This window comes from Oncorhynchus mykiss, chromosome 12 (assembly GCF_013265735.2).
Source record: "Oncorhynchus mykiss isolate Arlee chromosome 12, USDA_OmykA_1.1, whole genome shotgun sequence".
Lineage (NCBI taxonomy): Eukaryota > Metazoa > Chordata > Actinopteri > Salmoniformes > Salmonidae > Oncorhynchus > Oncorhynchus mykiss.
In genome coordinates this window covers 87,111,593-87,127,632 of record NC_048576.1, presented here as the reverse complement: position 1 = coordinate 87,127,632, position 16,040 = coordinate 87,111,593, and the positions used below count along the sequence as shown (strand labels likewise).

Below are 16,040 nucleotides of genomic sequence, written 5' to 3'. Positions count from 1 at the left end.
GACACCCACACAGAATGACTTGTGGAGATACAACAACGCAATGAGTTTGAGACGCGCACACAAACACACACAGACAAAGAAGAGATGGACTCACAAGACAATACACATGGGAGTATTAGATGAACTCACTAGGAGTAAGATACACACCTCCACCACCCTCCCTCTTTCTCTCCCTCCCTCCATACCTGCGTTGTCTAGGCCCAGCATGATCCTGCCTGTCCCAGGATGCACTGCTTGGTTGTTAGCGGTGGTGCTGGAGCCCATCCCTCCACACAGCATGGCAGCCAGGGGATTGAGGGAGAGGAAGAGGAAGGTGAATGTGCACAGCGCCATGCGGGAGCGGTCCAGCATGCCAGCACTGCCCGGAGTGGATGAGGACGTGTCCATCAGATTGACCGCTGGCTGGACGGGAGAGGACAGAACACAAGGAGTCAGGGTTAGAAATAGAACTAAAGCAAGAGGCAGAGATGGAACTGGAACTAGAATTGTAATCAGGGAGTTAGAACTAAGAACTATAACTTATTATCATAAGTTTACCTTACATGATAATTGGAGACACCAATGGTTAGCCATTGAACAAAACAACGGTTTAGTTTCTCTGTTTAAGTTTGTCTCCAGCCTTGTTGCTACAGGATGTATGTTGCTAGAGAATTTCCTTTCATAGCGTTCTATTCTAGGTAACTATAGCTGAGAAGTCCAACATCTTTCAAGCTCCTTTCTTAAAGTCACGAGAAGCATTAGTTATGGGTTGGGTTGCAATGGGTCTGAAACTTTCCGGGAATTTTCCATGGGAAGTTAAGCCCTGGAATTTGGGGAATTTTGCTTAAATTCATCAAAAATGTTAGCTTATAACAGTGAATCTTTTTTGTGGTACAGACAAGGCAATTCTAGGTCTGTGGCATATTTTGGTTAAACTATCCCCAATTCAATGGAATTCCAACCCTCTGCATGGACAATGCATTCACCCATCACATGTGCAGTGCACTCTTCCATCAGATGTACAGCCAATTCTCAAGATCTTGCACACTAATGAGATGCTATTGAGCCCACACTAATACACTGTCTGAGCCAAGGACTACATGCTTTCTGGTAAGTTTTGATTACAATGCTGGGTGGGGTGAATATATTTTATACGACAAACATGATTATTTGTTAACTAGTAAATAGTAGTCTACAGCAAAGTGTGTTTAAATCATTTATAACTTGTTAACAATTTATGCTAGTTAGTTTCTGCTACCATGTTGGTTTTAATTGCTTGAGGCTGCTAACTGAGGAGTGTTAATTCACCTGTTTCCATACATGTTTCATTTTAAAACATTTATCTTACAAAGGAGTTGTTTAATCTAACTGCTTAACCATTTATCTTTACATGGAATTGTATTTTTTCTCATCTTTACAGGAAAATGCCACGGGCACTATCTGATGTGTGGAGACATTTCCCTGCAGCTAATGTAGAAGGAAAAGCTGTGTACATTTGCAAATACTGTGTCAAATCATACGTGCAGAATGCAACAACGATGCAGAATCATCTGGCCAAGTGCATAAAGTTCCCTCAGCGCTCACAACAAGCAACCTCTGACAAAAGTCCCTCTACTTCTATTCGAGGTGAAAATGATGAATCAGATATCTTATCGATAGCAACAGCTCATGGCCCTCCTGGAATCAGAAGTTTTTTTTAACTCAATGGAGGAACGTAGTCAAAAAAATGCTGATGAATGTCTTGCTCGAGCTGTGTATGCAACTGGTTCACCTCTGATGCTCACAGGCAATGTGTATTGGAAGAGATTTCGCCCAGCATACACCCCTCCAACCAGACATGCTTTATCTACTCATTTGCTGGATGCAGAGTTCACCAGAGTTCAAGTGAAGGTCAAGCAAATCATAGAGAAAGCAGACTGTATTGCAATCATCTCTGATGGGTTGTCAAATGTTCGTGGGCGAGGAATAATTAACTATATTATCTCCACCCCTCAACCAGTATTCTACAAGAGCACAGACACAAGGGACAACAGACACACCGGTCTCTTCATCCATACACGCTGCAGTGTACATGTTGGACCCCAAGTATGCTGGCAAGAGCATCCTGTCTGGTGCAGAGATCAACAAGGCCCATGGTGTCATCACTACCGTGTCTCGCCACCTTGGCCTGGATGTGGGCAAGGTTCTTGGCAGTCTGGCGAAGTACACTTCCAAGCAAGAGCTTTGGGATGGAGATGCAATATGGCAGTCGTGCCAACATATTTCATCAGCCACCTGGTGGAAGGGACTTTGTGGATCTGAGGTTCTTTCCCCTGTTGCCTTCATCATCCTCCAAATCACACCAACATCAGCCGCATCAGAGCGCAACTGTTCCTTGTTTTGGAACACACACACCAAAGCACACAACAGGCTGACCAACACAAGGGTTGAAAATTTGGTGGCCATCCAGGCAAATTTTAGGCTTTTTGAGCCTGACAACGAGCCATCCTCAACAAGGTTAGAAAGTGATAGTGAAGATGAGGCCTCAGAGTCTGATGTTCAAGAGGTGGACATTGAGGAGGTCCAGGGAGAAGACATGGAAGCTTGAGAGGAAGACAAAAAAAGCTTTAGTTTCTAGACTATCATTTTACAGATGTATGTTGAAAACATTTTTGGGAGATGCCATGGATCATTGGGGATCATTCAATATTCCCTTTTGTTGTTCAGTGAAATCATCCCATGTGAAGAGTCAACTCATTTAATTAAAGTTAAATTAGTAACTAAATCGTTTTTTTTTTCTATTGGAAGGATTTAATCATTTGCAATTGTGTCTACTTATGATAAGGTAAAAGGTTTATGTTTATGTCTCCATATGATATGGTAAATATATCCAATGCAAAAAACATCTATATTTAAATGGTATTAATATTAATTCCCGTATATTCCCGTTAACTCCCACGGAAAGTTTCCACCTCTGAATATTCAACCCTAGTTACGGGTAACATCCAGTCTCCTGACTGGCTCCACTCAATGCTTTTCAGTGAGGTTTCACGTCTCAGGTTGTGAAACCCACCTTGCTGTCCTCCCCCATGGGGCTGTCGGGTTCTGAGTCGCTGCCACAGTGGGAGTAGGAGGTGGGAGAGCCCACGTCGGATGGCGGCGGGGTGGGTAGCTCGCTCTTTACGTCCGTCTGTGGGCCATCCACCTCCATGGCAACCAGGTCCTTCAGAGACTCTGGAGAGGAGGGAGAGAGAGGAAGGAGGAGAGAGGAGGAGAAAGGAGAGGAGGGAGGTAGAGAAAGAAAGGATGAACCTCACAATAGTTCAGGCCAACCTCATCACACTGTTATGACAACTATATCTATAAAGTGTCTCAGAGTGCTGATCTAGAATCAGTTTAGCCTTTAAATCATAATGAATACAATTATATGGACAGGGGGAACCTGATCCTAGATCAGCCATCCTACTCTGAGAAGCTTTATGAATACGGGCCCAGCTCTTGATCTGAGCACAACAAGCACTTGCTATCAGAAATTGACTGCATTTCACAAAGCACTTCTTTAAGCAATTAAAAGCTTTAGCCATGAAGAATCCTTCTTCTTCATAAAGAATAACAATAGGATCATGATAAGGGAGGATGGAAGAGAGGAAAGGGCAGGCATAGAAGGAGAAGAAGAGCCAGGGCAGGGAGGAGAAGAACCACTCACTGTTCTTCTGGGCAGACATCTTCAGGGCCATGTTCTCTTTTTTCAGTTTCTGGTTGGACTGCTGCAGGTAGCGGATGTAGTCTATTGCCTTCTTCAGAATTGCTGACTTGTTGAGCTGCTTAGCAGATGAAAAGGGTAAATACAACAACTTGTTAAGCTGCTTAGCAGATGAAAAAGGTAAATACAACAACTTGTTGAGCTGCTTAGCAGATGAAAAGGGTAAATACAACAACTTGTTAAGCTGCTTAGCAGAAGAAAAAGGTAAATACAACAACTTGTTAAGCTGCTTAGCAGAAGAAAAAGGTAAATACAACAACTTGTTAAGCTGCTTAGCAGAAGAAAAAGGTAAATACAACAACTTGTTAAGCTGCTTAGCAGATGAAAAAGGTAAATACAACAACTTGTTGAGCTGCTTAGCAGAAGAAAAAGGTAAATACAACAACTTGTTGAGCTGCTTAGCAGAAGAAAAAGGTAAATACAACAACTTGTTGAGCTGCTTAGCAGATGAAAAAGGTAAATACAACAACTTGTTGAGATGCTTAGCAGATGAAAAAGATAAATACAACTTGTTGAGCTGCTTAGCAGATGAAAAAGGTAAATACAACAACTTGTTGAGCTGCTTAGCAGATGAAAAGGGTAAATACAACAACTTGTTGAGCTGCTTAGCAGATGAAAAAGGTAAATACAACAACTTGTTGAGCTGCTTAGCAGATGAAAAGGGTAAATACAACAACTTGTTGAGCTGCTTAGCAGATGAAAAGGGTAAATACAACAACTTGTTGAGCTGCTTAGCAGATGAAAAGGGTAAATACAACAACTTGTTGAGCTGCTTAGCAGATGAAAAGGGTAAATACAACAACTTGTTGAGCTGCTTAGCAGAAGAAAAAGGTAAATACAACAACTTGTTGAGCTGCTTAGCAGATGAAAAGGGTAAATACAACAACTTGTTGAGCTGCTTAGCAGAAGAAAAAGGTAAATACAACAACTTGTTGAGCTGCTTAGCAGATGAAAAGGGTAAATACAACAACTTGTTAAGCTGCTTAGCAGATGAAAAAGGTAAATACAACAACTTGTTGAGCTGCTTAGCAGATGAAAAGGGTAAATACAACAACTTGTTGAGCTGCTTAGCAGATGAAAAGGGTAAATACAACAACTTGTTGAGCTGCTTAGCAGATGAAAAGGGTAAATACAACAACTTGTTGAGCTGCTTAGCAGATGAAAAGGGTAAATACAACAACTTGTTGAGCTGCTTAGCAGAAGAAAAAGGTAAATACAACAACTTGTTGAGCTGCTTAGCAGATGAAAAGGGTAAATACAACAACTTGTTGAGCTGCTTAGCAGAAGAAAAAGGTAAATACAACAACTTGTTGAGCTGCTTAGCAGATGAAAAGGGTAAATACAACAACTTGTTGAGCTGCTTAGCAGATGAAAAAGGTAAATACAACAACTTGTTGAGCTGCTTAGCAGATGAAAAGGGTAAATACAACAACTTGTTGAGCTGCTTAGCAGATGAAAAGGGTAAATACAACAACTTGTTGAGCTGCTTAGCAGATGAAAAAGGTAAATACAACAACTTGTTGAGCTGCTTAGCAGATGAAAAGGGTAAATACAACAACTTGTTGAGCTGCTTAGCAGATGTAAAAAGGTAAATACAAATTTAATGCAAGATTTTAAGAGCCTCTGATAAACAGTATGCATTTGAATGCAACCAATGAGCTTTTCTTCGATATAATACGAACACAGCATTAACGTCTTGACATTGGAATCCACAAACAAAACAGTGGCGTGTCCCAATACCCATACTAGCGTACTAAACAGCACGCAAAAAAATATATAATGTATAGTATTTTTTATTTTTATGTAATAGTACTCCAAATGAGTCATCTAATATGAGATTGCGTTGATTCCTGCTATTCGTTCGTTTTGTTACAGCGTGTCAATTTATCTAATTATCAGCTGTTGTCAAACACTCGAGTCGGAAAAGACGAGTGACTTAAACTAGATCAGCCTAAATGAGTATGCAGAATGTAGTACGCTAGTATGGGTATTTGGACACAGCCAGTTACTTTTCTCTGTCAGATGATTCAGTTCTTGAAAGCTCTACTGTATCTCAATGGGAATCTCCTGCTTAAAATGTATGTTTCAAATAATATTTAGCAAATATGTATATATTTTTTTTAATATATGTATATATTTCCAATATTAATACCTTGGCCTCAGTCCCGGCCACCAGGTCTTTAAGCTCAAGGATCTTGTCGTTGATGGATGAGCGGTAGCGCTTCTCGATGGCGTTGTGGGCGGTGCGCTTCTCGCCCTTGGGGGGTAGGCCCATAGGTTTACTGCTGATTGTGATACGGTTGATGGGCAGCTTGTCAGAGTCCATCATCACTGGCACTGTGGTCAGGAAGGTGCCACCACTCATCAGAGCCTAGAGGGAGAGAGAGATAGAGGGAGGGAGGGAGGTATGGAAGAAGAAAGAGGGAGGAGAGAAAGAGAGGGAGGGAGAAAGAAAGAGGGAGGAGAGAGAGAGGGAGGGAGGGAGGGATGGAGAAAGAAAGAGGAGGGAGAGAAAGAGAGGGAGGGAGGGATGGAGAAAGAAAGAAAGAAAGAGGGAGGAGAGAGAGAGGGAGGGAGGGATGGAGAAAGAAAGAGGAGGGAGAGAAAGAGAGGGAGGGAGGGATGGAGAAAGAAAGAGGGAGGAGAGAAAGAGGGATGGAGAAAGAAAGAGGAGGGAGAGAAAGGGAGGGATGGATGGAGAAAGAAAGAGGAGGGAGAGAAAGAGAGGGAGGGAGGGATGGAGAAAGAAAGAAAGAAAGAGGGAGGAGAGAAAGCGAGGGATGGAGAAAGAAAGAGGAGGGAGAGAAAGAGAGGGAGGGAGAAAGAAAGAGGGAGGAGAGAGAGAGGGAGGGAGGGATGGAGAAAGAAAGAGGAGGGAGAGAAAGAGAGGGAGGGAGGGATGGAGAAAGAAAGAGGGAGGAGAGAAAGAGGGATGGAGAAAGAAAGAAAGAGGGATGAGAGAAAGAGAAGGATGGAGAAAGAAAGAGGAAGGAGAGAAAGAGAGGGAGGGAGAAAGAAAGAGGGAGGAGAGAGAGAGGGAGGGAGAGAAAGAGAGGGATGGAGGGATGGAGAAAGAAAGAGGGAGGAGAGAAAGAGAGGGAGGGAGGGATGGAGAAAGAAAGAGGGAGGAGAGAAAGAGAGGGAGGGAGGGATGGAGAAAGAAAGAGGAGGGAGAGAAAGAGAGGGAGGGAGGGATGGAGAAAGAAAGAGGAGGGAGAGAAAGAGAGGGAGGGAGAAAGAAAGAGGAGGGAGAGAAAGGGAGGGATGGAGAAAGAAAGAGGAGGGAGAGAAAGAGGGAGGGAGGGATGGAGAAAGAAAGAGGAGGGAGAGAAAGAGAGGGATGGAGAAAGAAAGAGGGAGAAAGAAAGAGGAGGGAGAGAAAGAGAGGGATGGAGAAAGAAAGAGGGATAAAGAAAGAGGAGGGAGAGAAAGAGAGGGATGGAGAAAGAAAGAGGGAGAAAGAAAGAGGAGGGAGAGAAAGAGGAGGGAGGGAGAAAGAAAGAAAGAAAGAGGGAGGAGAGACATTGTTTCTAAGAAGACAATCACTAAAGTAGCATCTAGATCAGGGGTGTCAAACTCATTCGGGCTTCAACGACGTCCAGAGGGCCGCAATGAAAAATGTGTTAGATACCATTGCCGTCAAAATGTGTAAGAAATTGTTCTCTATCCATCGTTTTTTGGAATTTTGCATTAGTGAGCTGGACAGAGGAAACTGTATGAATGTAGGTCCAAGACTATTTCTACACAGTTTCCATTCAGTTTTAGTCATCATCAAGTATATTGAGTTTGTTTCCCCCTCAAACAGGCAGTATGTTTGACACGATGTCCTATACACCACAATACTTTCTATTCTTCCACTACCATAAAAATACTTTTAGACAATTTTTCTTCGGGAAAATGACCATTTCTAAATGCTGTTACTACTTTATGACATTACTATTCCTACCATCTCGTTCCTACCTGGAGTGAGTGGGTGGTCTGGGCTGTGGTGGTGGTTCCTACCTGGAGTGAGTGGGTGGTCTGGGCTGTGGTGGTGGTTCCTAACTGGAGTTAGTGGGTGGTCTGGGCTGTGGTGGTGGTTCCTACCTGGAGTGAGTGGGTGGTCTGGGCTGTGGTGGTGGTTCCTACCTGCAGTGAGTGGGTGGTCTGGGATGTGGTTCCTACCTGCAGTGAGTGGGTGCTCTAGGATGTGGTTCCTACCTGCAGTGAGTGGGTGCTCTGGGATATGGTTCCTACCTGCAGTGAGTGGGTGCTCTAGGATGTGGTTCCTACCTGCAGTGAGTGGGTGCTCTAGGATGTGGTTCCTACCTGCAGTGAGTGGGTGCTCTGGGATGTGGTTCCTACCTGCAGTGAGTGGGTGCTCTGGGATGTGGTGGTGGCCAGGGAGGTGATGCATGGAGAGGCCACAGTAGTGACCATACAGGGGTCACGGTTCAGGGTGGTAAGCAGCAGAGACTCAGCCTTGATAAACTGGGGCTGGAGCAATACCTGAGAGGAGGAGGAGCGAGTGGGAGAGAGAGAGAGCGAGGGAGAGCGAGGGAGAGAGAGAGCGAGGGAGAGAGAGAGCGAGCGAGATGGAGGGTTAGACTATAAGTCTGAGGGAGCAGTTCTGTTCCATTGAAATGAATTAGAAATGAAACAAATACTAGGACAATAATAGGTTTGAATGCAAAGAACAAATCATTTTTTTCTGGTGTGTTGATATTCTTAGGGTTAATGAGTCTCATCAAACATAACACACACACACTCACTCCAGGTGAACAAACTAACTTGTTGAATGTGATGTGATGCGATGGTCTGAGCTGGGGGGCTTGCTGAGGTGGTCAGGAGGGGGGCCGTAGTGGTCAGAGCCTGGATGGTCATTGGCTGAACACCGGAAGGGGACGACGACAGGCTGACCATGGGCTGGGCGGGGCCTCCTTGATGATTGACAGCTAGAAAAATAATCAGGGTCATGTTCATTAGGCACCAAACGGAAGAGAACTGCCTGAAACAAGGAGGGAGTACTTAAACATTTGTTTCTGGGTTCAAAACGTCATGCTAGTATGGACTCAATTGTGTTTGAAATAGTTCAAGCTGTAAAACCAGCTGTAAAACTAAAACACCATATAAACTGGCGTCACCATAAGTCTTTGGCGAGGCCAAAGTTCATATACATTTTTTGCGTGGCTTAGTAGTGTATGACCTTTCCCCCTGGTGAGCGATATCATTATGGGATACTGGCTGAAGCGGGGAGTGTACACTACAGTACGTTTGGTAGCTATAAAGACACTTGAGTCACTGACCGATAACAGTATGGATTATCATTGTAGGAATGACCTTTGACCTCTAGAAAACATATGATATGATGACTGTAGCAGGCAGTGTGTAACATAACAGTACAGGTGGCTGTAAAGACATTGGTCTACACAGAGTCAGTAGGTTTGTAATGCTGGGGCATGGCTGCATGGGACAGATATCTTACTGTAGTTTCAGATCTAATTTTATTTGTCACATACACATGGTTAGCAGATGTTAATGCGAGTGTAGCGAGACATTGTTAAAGGGACAGTGTTGCACAGGTATGCGACACGGGCAAGGTGTGTATATCTGAATATGGCTCATAGAGAGCGTAGACAAAAAACCCTCTCTCAGCCTCAGGGACGGTCCTTCACTTTGACCAACGGGTATTAGATTGGGATTTTGACTGACAGTCAGCGGAGGTTGTTGAGTAACCCACTGACTCTCCTTTGGAAACATGCTGAACTACTACTGTTACTGCACCATAGAACACAACTCTATCTCCTCATAACATAACACCAAGTAGGCTTTCTTCAGGGAGTGAGTGTTTGTGCTTTGTATACCAGTTTCCATTGTCAGTCCCTACCTTTCGCCTTGAGAGAGAGAGACAGAGAGAGAGTGTGTGTGAGAGTGGGTGAGACAGTAGGAGTGTGAGCATGTGTAAACTGTTCCTCCAGTCATGCTCTGCTCTCATCCAGACACAACAGCATGGCCCTGCTCTGCATCATAAATAAGACGTCTTAACGACCATGTGGCTCTACTACTAGCAACACATGGTGGGGTCCCTCCTTCCCTCCCATTACCTGGCAGGACGGGGCTGAGCAGGGAGGGCCATGGGGAAACCCCTACAACCATTAAAATAGCTATGTTTCATCTCCACGTGGAAGGGGTTAGGATTAGGGGGAGTGACTCAGTTTTACGTTTCCTTGCATTCGTTTGCTCCCTTGGCCTTATTTTCTGACTCTCATCCATCTACTACCAGCATTTCAACTATTAATACAGAGGAATGGAGACAATCTGTTCCTCACCTTTGTAGCCATTGTGGGTGCTGTAGTTAATCCGTATCTGCTGGGTGTGGGCCTGGGACTGCTGGGGGGCAGGAGAGGTGAACAGGGCTTGGGGGGCGGCGCTGAACACGGGGCTCTGGCCGGGTACAGTATGGGGGGAAGAGGCTGGGGGAGGAAGCTGGACTGGAACAGGGGCTGGGGGGGAGAGGACCGGCAGGGGCAGGTCCACCTTGGACTCCCTGAGACCCTGAGCAGCCTGGGCTGATGGAGAGCCCTGCTGGGGAGCTGGCTGCGGCCTAGGTAGTGGTACAGGGGTGGAGGTGGTGACTTGGGCCAGGGGTGACTGCTGGAAGGTGGGGGGGTGGAAGGCCTTGTCTGGGGGGGAGGAACTGCGGATGATGGGGGGCCCCAGGAGAGCATCAAGGTGGGGGCTGCTGCTCAGGATTGAGGAGGTGGTGGATGGAGGGGAGGTGGTGGAGTGGGGCAGGCTGAGGGCAGGGAGGTCCTGGGTAGGGGTGACCCCTGTGAACTGAGGGGGGTCAAAGAGACCCGCCATGTCCTGGTTGAACTCCACCATGTCCTGGTTGTTGATGAGCTGCAGCATGTCTGAGGAGAGATGGGGATATAGTCAGAGTACTCCATAGATTGAGAGAAGCAGAGACAGCGAGAGACAGGGGATGCCTTGTTAACCATGACATTACCACAGAAATCAGGAGAAGAGGGTCAAATAAGACAAAACTAAAACAAAGTAATCTAAGTTGAAGACTGTGATTAGTTGAATCATGTGTTAAAGCTAGACTGGAACAAACAGCTGTACACACACACACACACAAAGCAGAGCCTTTTGTTCACTCCATACTGCAGTCATTTTGAACATCTTAAAAACCTCTTGAGTGTAGGGGGCAGTATTTTGATTTTTGGATGAAAAACATACCCAAATTTAACTGCCTATTTCTCAGGCCCAGATTCTAGAATATGCATATAATTGTAAGATTAGGATAGAAAACACTCAGTTTCAAAAACTGTCAAAATATTGTCTGTGAGAATAACAGAACTGATATTACAGGCGAAAACATGAGGAAAATCAAACCAGGAAGTGGCTTCTATTTTGAAAGCTCCATGTTCCATAGCCTGCCTTCGCTCCATTTAAAGGGATATCAACCAGAATCCTTTTCCTACGGCTTCCCCATGGTGTGAAAAGTCTTTAGACATAGTTTCAGGCTTTTATTTTGAAAAATGAGCGAGAAAGATCACATCGTGTCAGTGTATAGCTGGGTGTCCCCAGAATTTTGCTTGCGCAAAAGTTTGGAGCAGCCTTTGTGTCTCTCTCTCCTATTGACGAAGCTAAAGTACCGGTTGATATATTATTGATTATATATTGAAAAAACAACCTGAGGATTGATTATGAAAAAAAGTTTGACGTGTTTCTGTGGACATTACGGATACTATTTGGAATTTTCGTCTGCGATGTCGTGACCGCTCGCGCCTGTGGATTTCTGAACATAACGCGCCAAACAAATGGAGGTATTTTGGATATAAAAATAATCTTTATGGAACAAAAGGAACATTTATTGTGTAACTGCGAGTCTTGTGAGTGCAAACATCCGAAGATCAAAGGTAAGCAATTTAATATATTGCTTTTCTGACTTTCATGACCAATCTACTTGGCTGCTAGCTGTTTGTAATATTTTGTCTACTGAGAGAGATGTTCTGCTGATGTTCTGCTGATGTTGACGTAAATGATCTCGCTAACGGGATGGGTGCATCAGCGTGCCTCCCAATGACCAAACCACGTTTCTGGGCCTCTGAATGGAGCAGAGATAAAACCCTGTAACCCAATCGGAGCGTTTCATGATTGTCAACTAAAGGCTTAAATTAAGACTTGAACCACTGGGTGACTGACTGACAGAGCATTTCTCCCATCTCTCTCGCCACACCACATGGTAATGTGTCACTTAATCTCTGCCCTAACTCCACTAGAAAAACCAAGAACTGGGCTCAAAGTGTCCCAGAGTAGGTGCTGATCTAAGATCAGTTTTGATCATAATGAATCAGATTATCATGAACACAAAAGATCTGATCCTAGAACAGCACTCATACTCAGATACTTTGTGGATATGGGCCCTGATCTGAGAAGTAGAGCAGGACAGTAAATGGGGCCAGCTCAGTTCAGTCCTGGTCAGTAATGCAGTTATTATGGAGCCACTGCAGCAGAGGAGACTGGCTCTATGCCACTCTAATGGGCTCCAAAAGGGCCACAGCGAGACAGGCAACACAATAGACACTATGATCACAGTCACACCATCCCAGACCTGCAGCTACTTCACTACTATTCACAGCATTATGATGCACACGGTCTGTCAAAAGGACAACAACCCTGAGTAGGTGAGGATGGAGACACAAGAAGAATTGAGTGTTGATGAAAAGGGTGATGTTTACTATGCTATGCTGCACCCTCCATGTAAACATGGCATGGTAGCACTTTACATTAGAACATGGAACTGAGTAATAGTAGCAAGTTAATTACTCAAACTGAAAACTTTATTCTCTAATAATACAACAGGCCTTGTTTTAGGGTAATACACTGTATAGCATACTTGTTTCATCAGCTAGAGATGCTCACAATTATTGTCTATGAGAAACCTTCGTTAGTACAGGATAGCTTATTCTTCTGGATTTCCAACAGAAATAGGCTGTAGGTTAGGCTATCCCGAATGAGTTTCAGGCAGCACAGTGAGGAGGCTGTTCCCTGGCAAGGAGAAATACCATTTTCTTTAATCTTAGACCAAATCATCAAGCTAATAGTCATATGTTATAAGGACTAGGTTCAGTAATAACGGAACACACTTCATGCTTCTGCCTTTGCTCTCTGTCTCTCTGCACACCAGTCTGACTAGCCTGGATTTGTAAACCAATGTTTTGTATGAGGTGATCGCTGCCGACCAATCAGAAAGTGCCTCAGACACTTGCAATGCAGACCAGCCCCCAAGATAGAAAGAGAGGAAGCACTTGTGGTTTCAATGAGAAGGGGTTACTATGGGACAATTTAGTGCTGGGTTACTCTCGGTCAATTTTTAGGGTAGTGAGTGGAATCAATGAAGGGTGAGATGCTGCAGCAGAGCAGTTGTTGGCAAACAACCAACCATTGATTATACTGACAAATAACATTAGTTAATATCACCAACGAATCGAATAGCCACCATTCAATTGAATGCACTTATACATTGACGTAACTAGGTTCGATATAACTATACTAATTTAAATATAAACGATTAACATTTTATTAATAAGACTGCAACATATGATTAATTCATACATAAATAGGAATTATATATGGGTGGGAAAAAAGCAACCATCAGATCATGATTCATGTTATAGACTTATTTCACGCCTCTTGAAATGAACCCGACAGGGAACGCTCGACATTAACCTCGTCGTGATGTCAGTAGGACAAGTTGGAGGGGGCGGGGCACATTAACTAGCGTCTGTTCCGTTCATCACACACAAGCTAGCAGTGAACTATCAGCTCGTGTAGTATGTACATTGTTTTAACTTATCAATAACATGCAAAATAGCAGATATAAATGTGTCTAGAGTTAGATCAGAACCAAAACGCAAAAACGAGAGCAGCAACAACAGAAAAACAAGCACCGAACTCAGACAGTAGCTAGCTAGTTCCATAAGGTTAACTAGCCTCGACCCTGAGAGAAGGAAGCCTTCTCCTACTACCACATAACGTAACTGTTTCAGTAAAATATAACTCGTTAATTTGATTTACGGTCATAACTAATGTAAGTTAGCTAACTTGCTAACATGACAGCTAACTAAGCTGTACATCATTCTAAATTACTCACTGGGTGCCTATACGTCGTTAATGATACCTCACTCAGTAACGCTATGTATACAAGCTGTTTCATATATGTGTTGCTGCTATTGTTGTCACTTGTTTGGCTAGCTAACATTCGCAACAACAATAGCTAACTAGCTAACGCGTTACCAAGTTCAAGTTGTCCGTTTTGCTAGCTAGCTTACTAGTAAGCTTAACGTTCTTACCATCAATGTCATTGAGCAGAGCCGTGTCAATATCGCTGGGGTCATTTAGGGATATGGTTGGATCCAGATTATCCAGTGACTGATCGTCAAAAGACAAGTTCATTTTTGCTGTCTCGTTATGGTTAGCTAAATCACTGTGGCTAAAAACTTACACAAACATCGATTTAAGTGGAAATCGTATCTAGCTACATTTGCAATAATTCCAGTGAGATAAACTCTGTTATTGATCTGTCAAATAGTGCCTTCTTCTGTCTTCATATTGATGCCCAAGAGGCACACTTCTCACGCTAAACAGTGCTCATTGAGGATCCACATGTTTAGCCAGCTAGTTACAGAGCGCTTAATGAGTGACACTTGTTCTAGCCAACCCCCGACCACTTGTGAATGCTGACTCCCCCTTCATGGTCTCATACCTTTCTTTGACTGGCAACTCCAGGACGAAATACAGTGTCCATGGTATTTACATTTGTGCATGGCTATTGCAAAGAATAAAAAGCAGTGTTCCTTGAAAACGAATATATTGTTGGATGAACACTGTGGGGAAATACATATCCAAAGTCAATAAGCTTCTTCAAGTGCCAAATACATAAATTGAACGTGGAAATATCATGTCATGTTTTTAATATTTGTTTTGTTTCGTGGTCTGTACTTATATAATGCATTAATGACGTTTTATAATCGAGAAAACGGTATTGTCCTCTGGAAAACAACAGCATGGGTGTTTATTATGGGCTTGTCCTTAACAGCCAATCAACGCCAAGCAGGGGTGGGCTAACTACTGTTCAAGCTTGTGTGGCCCGTAGTGATGACTGTCTGTAGAACCAGAGAATTCGACCAATGGGGAACTCGGAAACCGAGTGGGGTGATCTGACATCACGACTTTGGCTCCCGTGGTTACATCATGTATTTCTCCTGGAGTAGTGGAGGGGAAGGGGGAGCAGGCTAAATATATGGAGGGACATACATAGTACAGTGCGGCTTCAAAACTTTTAGGGCAAGACGAGATTAACAGGGTTGATTTAACAAAGCTCATGGAAGTCCCCTTTGGTTGGACAATGACATGTAGCATAAAGTCAAAGCAAACATTTTCCTCAAAGAATAAATAACAAAAACACATATTATTCAAACCATGGTAATTAAGCAATTAACACAAAGTAATGGCTCTCTAAAAAGACCATTCAATAATCAACAATAATAACCTTGATCAAATTATCCGATATGTGGATTGTAGTAGGACATGTGAGCCGTGTGTGAGCTCACCAAAACACAAGCACACACAAAGGGGGCACAACAAAGGTGTGGTACTGGAAAGAAATGGGTCAAGGACCGACAGTAGCACAGCTGCAAACTAGTTGTTGAATAGCAAGCAGTGGAGCAGGAGAGATATAGTATATAGGGGCCCGGCCTGCTGTCAGCAGGACTGCCTTTGTTGCCTGGGGCGATTGTTGACTGACATGATGCTCTTTTGAATCTGGTAACACACCAGGAGATCAGTGTGATGCTCAACAGGCAGCCAAAGGAGCAGTCAGTTATCCAATAGAGAGGTCTATGGGTAATGCACTGTATTCAGTCAGGGAGATCCAGGCAGATCTAAACTGAACAAAAATCTAAATGTAAAATGTTGGTCCCATGTTTCATGAGCTGAAAAAATAAAATCCCAGAAAATGTACATAAAAAGCTTATGTCTCTCAAATTGTGCACACATTTGTTTACGTCCCTGTTAGTGAGCATTTCTCATTTGCCAAGATAATCCATCTACCTGACAGGTGTGGCATATCAAGATTAAACAGCATGATCATTACACATGTGCAATTTATGCTGGGGACAATAAATGGCCAGTCTAAAATGTGCAGTTTTATCACACAACACAATGCCACAGATATCTCAAGTTGAGGGAGCGTGCAATTGGCATGCTGACTGCAGGAATGTCCACCAGAACTGTTGCCAGAGAATTTAATGTTAATTTCTCTACCATAAAC

The 16,040-nt window shown here is 43.7% G+C and overlaps 1 protein-coding gene across 2 annotated transcripts in view; it reads right to left on the bottom strand.

Annotated features, from left to right (window-relative positions):
- Positions 1-14,440, bottom strand: part of srebf1 (sterol regulatory element binding transcription factor 1) — a 34,321-nt gene extending 19,881 nt beyond the window's left edge. Inside the window, exons 1-8 of one of the 2 annotated variants that reach the window (XM_036938994.1) lie at positions 14,062-14,440; positions 10,030-10,614; positions 8,492-8,655; positions 8,066-8,209; positions 5,874-6,092; positions 3,665-3,782; positions 3,032-3,192; positions 186-402 (exon numbers count right to left, since the gene is read on the bottom strand). In XM_036938994.1, coding sequence (XP_036794889.1) covers positions 186-402; positions 3,032-3,192; positions 3,665-3,782; positions 5,874-6,092; positions 8,066-8,209; positions 8,492-8,655; positions 10,030-10,614; positions 14,062-14,164 — 1,711 coding nt within the window. In that variant the 5' untranslated portion in view covers positions 14,165-14,440. The remainder of the gene's footprint in view (positions 1-185; positions 403-3,031; positions 3,193-3,664; positions 3,783-5,873; positions 6,093-8,065; positions 8,210-8,491; positions 8,656-10,029; positions 10,615-14,061) is intronic. The other variant, XM_036938995.1, reaches the window with a different exon arrangement.
- Between the last annotated feature and the right edge of the window lie 1,600 nt (positions 14,441-16,040).